The sequence below is a fragment of the Gracilinanus agilis genome, unplaced genomic scaffold, assembly GCF_016433145.1.
Source record: "Gracilinanus agilis isolate LMUSP501 unplaced genomic scaffold, AgileGrace unplaced_scaffold193, whole genome shotgun sequence".
In the NCBI taxonomy this organism is placed as follows: domain Eukaryota; kingdom Metazoa; phylum Chordata; class Mammalia; order Didelphimorphia; family Didelphidae; genus Gracilinanus; species Gracilinanus agilis.
In genome coordinates this window covers 13,053-15,761 of record NW_025350582.1, presented here as the reverse complement: position 1 = coordinate 15,761, position 2,709 = coordinate 13,053, and the positions used below count along the sequence as shown (strand labels likewise).

Here is a 2,709-nt window from a genome sequence, read left to right as displayed (position 1 = left end):
CAGAGGTGGGAGATCACAAAAGAAGAAGTTGATCTGGTTGGGCCCACAGAAGGAAAGCGTGAATGTGCAGGCTGTGCGGAGGATAGCTCCTGACAAACCACCGCCATAGGCCCCTGCCACCAAGCCCCAACGAGTGCCCAGTGTCATGGCTGAGGAGTATAGGAGAGGATTGCTAACGGCAACATAACGGTCATAGGCCATCACTGATAACATAAAACACTCTGTGCCAGCACAGACTGTGAAAAAGAAGAACTGAGTAGCACATGAATTGTAGGAGATACTTGTCCTGCCAGTCACCAGGGTGACCAAGATCTGAGGAACAATGACTGAAGAGTAGCAAGCATCCAGGAGGGAGAGGTGGCTCAGGAAGAAGTACATGGGGGTATGGAGACGGGAATCCAAGCAGATCAGTAGGACCATGCCCATGTTGCCCATCAGGGTGATGAGATAGAAACTGAGAAAAACCAGGAAGAGAATAACCACCAAGTTGGGATGGTCAGTGAAGCCAATGAGAATGAACTCTGTCACAGTGGTATAGTTCTGCTCAGCCATTGACTCCACTACTGCCTGATTGTGTAAGGGAAAGAGTGTCATTAAAGATCCTGTGCCTGGCACACCATAATCATCAATAGCACTGTGAAGGAAATCCAATTAGGAGTTAAGGGAAACTTTAAGGAATGGATAATTATCTCATCTAGGATTAGGCAAAAACCTTAACGTAGACATGGGAAGGGAAGAGTGATTGCTAGTGGTGGTAGAAAGAACAAGGCTCTCAATCAAGAACTGAGAAAGCCAAAACTGAAGAACAAACATGTAATATTAATAATAATAACTAATATTTATAGAGTACTTACTTTGTGCTAGACAGTATAATAGGTACTTTACAATTATTATCTCACTTGACCCTCATAATAGCCCTAGGACGTAGCTGCTGCTAGAATCCTCATTTTACAGATGAGAATATTGGAACAAAAAGGTGAAGTGATTTTACCAGAATCAGTTAGTGTCTTAAGCTGTTTTTGAACTTGGACCTTCCTGAATGCAGGCTTCTTGCTCTAGCTACTCTACCAATACCAGTTTATATTCAATGCTCAAAAATCTAATGGTATTACACAATCAGGAAAACAAATTACTGTAGTGGGGCTTCTGGCTGAAGAGTCAGAAATGAATCTGGAGGCAAAATCTGGAGCATATAAAATGAGTTAGTAATTTTTTTTCAGAGTGTGGATGAAAGGGACATGAAGTGAAGGAAGGAGAGAAAAAAGAGAGGGAGGGAAATCTATTTTCCCATAGGAGACATTCCTAAGAGCAATAGATAGAAGTTAGTAAGATTGCAATTCCTTTTAAGAAAAAAGTTCTAAGAATTATAATCCTCCTGATCTGTCTTGACAAATAGTGAGAGCCCTGTCACTGGTTGTCTCTAAATCAATTGCAGGAGACTACCTAAGAGGAGATCCTTGTTTAGATAAAGATTAGATCAGATGACATTTGAGATCCATTCCAACTCTGAGGTTCTGCATGATTCTAAAAGGAAGCAGAAACTGAGACCTTCCTTACTAGACAGACATGAAATTGGAAAGACCAGTTTGCTGTGGTTAGCTACATGCTTACTTAAGCAGTGAACCTCTTGAGAGGAAGGACTGCATTTTTCCTTTTTTTTTTATTCCCCAGCATTTAGCACAGTTCCTGACACATAGTAGGTATTTAATAAATATTTCTTAACTAACTGTTGAATTCTTTCAGTACAATGTTTGACCTTCAAATTCTTCTCCCTTGATCCAACCATATCACTGGCATTCTTCTTTCCTTACACTTTCTGCCTCAGGGTTAAAATGATCTTTATAATAAATATTGAGACATTTTCCCAGCTCCTTAGCAACAATGAGGAGCAACTAATCTTTGCTACATCCTTCTTCAAACACACACACACACACACACACACACACACACACACACACACACTAAGCTGGGGTTATTCCCCCACATGTCATTGGAAAAAACTCAAGTTCCCCATGGGACAGTCTCAATTTCCATTTTATCCCCTTCGAACATCAAATCCACTGCTTTTCTCTAGCCTTCATCATTGTCTACAATATACTCTATGACATTACATTAATAGCCCAAGGCAGCAAGTTGTAGTACTACCTTCACTTCTGGCTTGGTGTGAACTTAGATAAGACACTGAAATTGGGTTTCAATTTACTCATTAGTAAACTGAGAGCAATGATCACATTATCCTTCCCTAACCCCTTCAAATTCAAGTTTGGATAATTTAAATTAAGGCCAAAAATTTGGAAACTGATGGGAGGTTGTTCTGATAAAGAAAAAAAGGGAGAATCATTTAACAGTTGGAAATGGATTAATATTTTAAATACTCCATCTCACCATACAGTGGTGATCCTATGTTGCTTTGGGCTAGGATAAGAGAGCACAGGCTCTGGTAGCTTCTACCAATCTGGCAGGAGTTTGTATTATAGCCTGGCTACAGACTGTTTTCCAAGGAAAAACTTAGAAAGAAGCTCATCCCTAGAAAGTTGAACATCAGGTGACGAGTGTCTTAAACTATAATAAGTCACAAAGACTATTTATTATGATGGGAAATAAGTATGACTTGAGTTCATGGGGGAGAACACAGATTGAAGAAATTATAAATCTATCCTGTACTAGAATATTTAAAATAATTTCCATCAGAAGTATGTTGCTATTTTC

General features: G+C 39.6%; 1 protein-coding gene across 1 annotated transcript; it reads right to left on the bottom strand.

Annotated features, from left to right (window-relative positions):
* Positions 1 to 3: 3 nt before the first annotated feature.
* Positions 4 to 597, bottom strand: LOC123254296 (olfactory receptor 9I1-like; the record flags this gene model as incomplete). The annotated part of the gene is made up of 1 exon (XM_044683339.1): positions 4 to 597. A coding segment is annotated over exon 1 (591 nt), but the record flags the coding sequence as incomplete, so codon positions are not given.
* Positions 598 to 2,709: the final 2,112 nt, after the last annotated feature.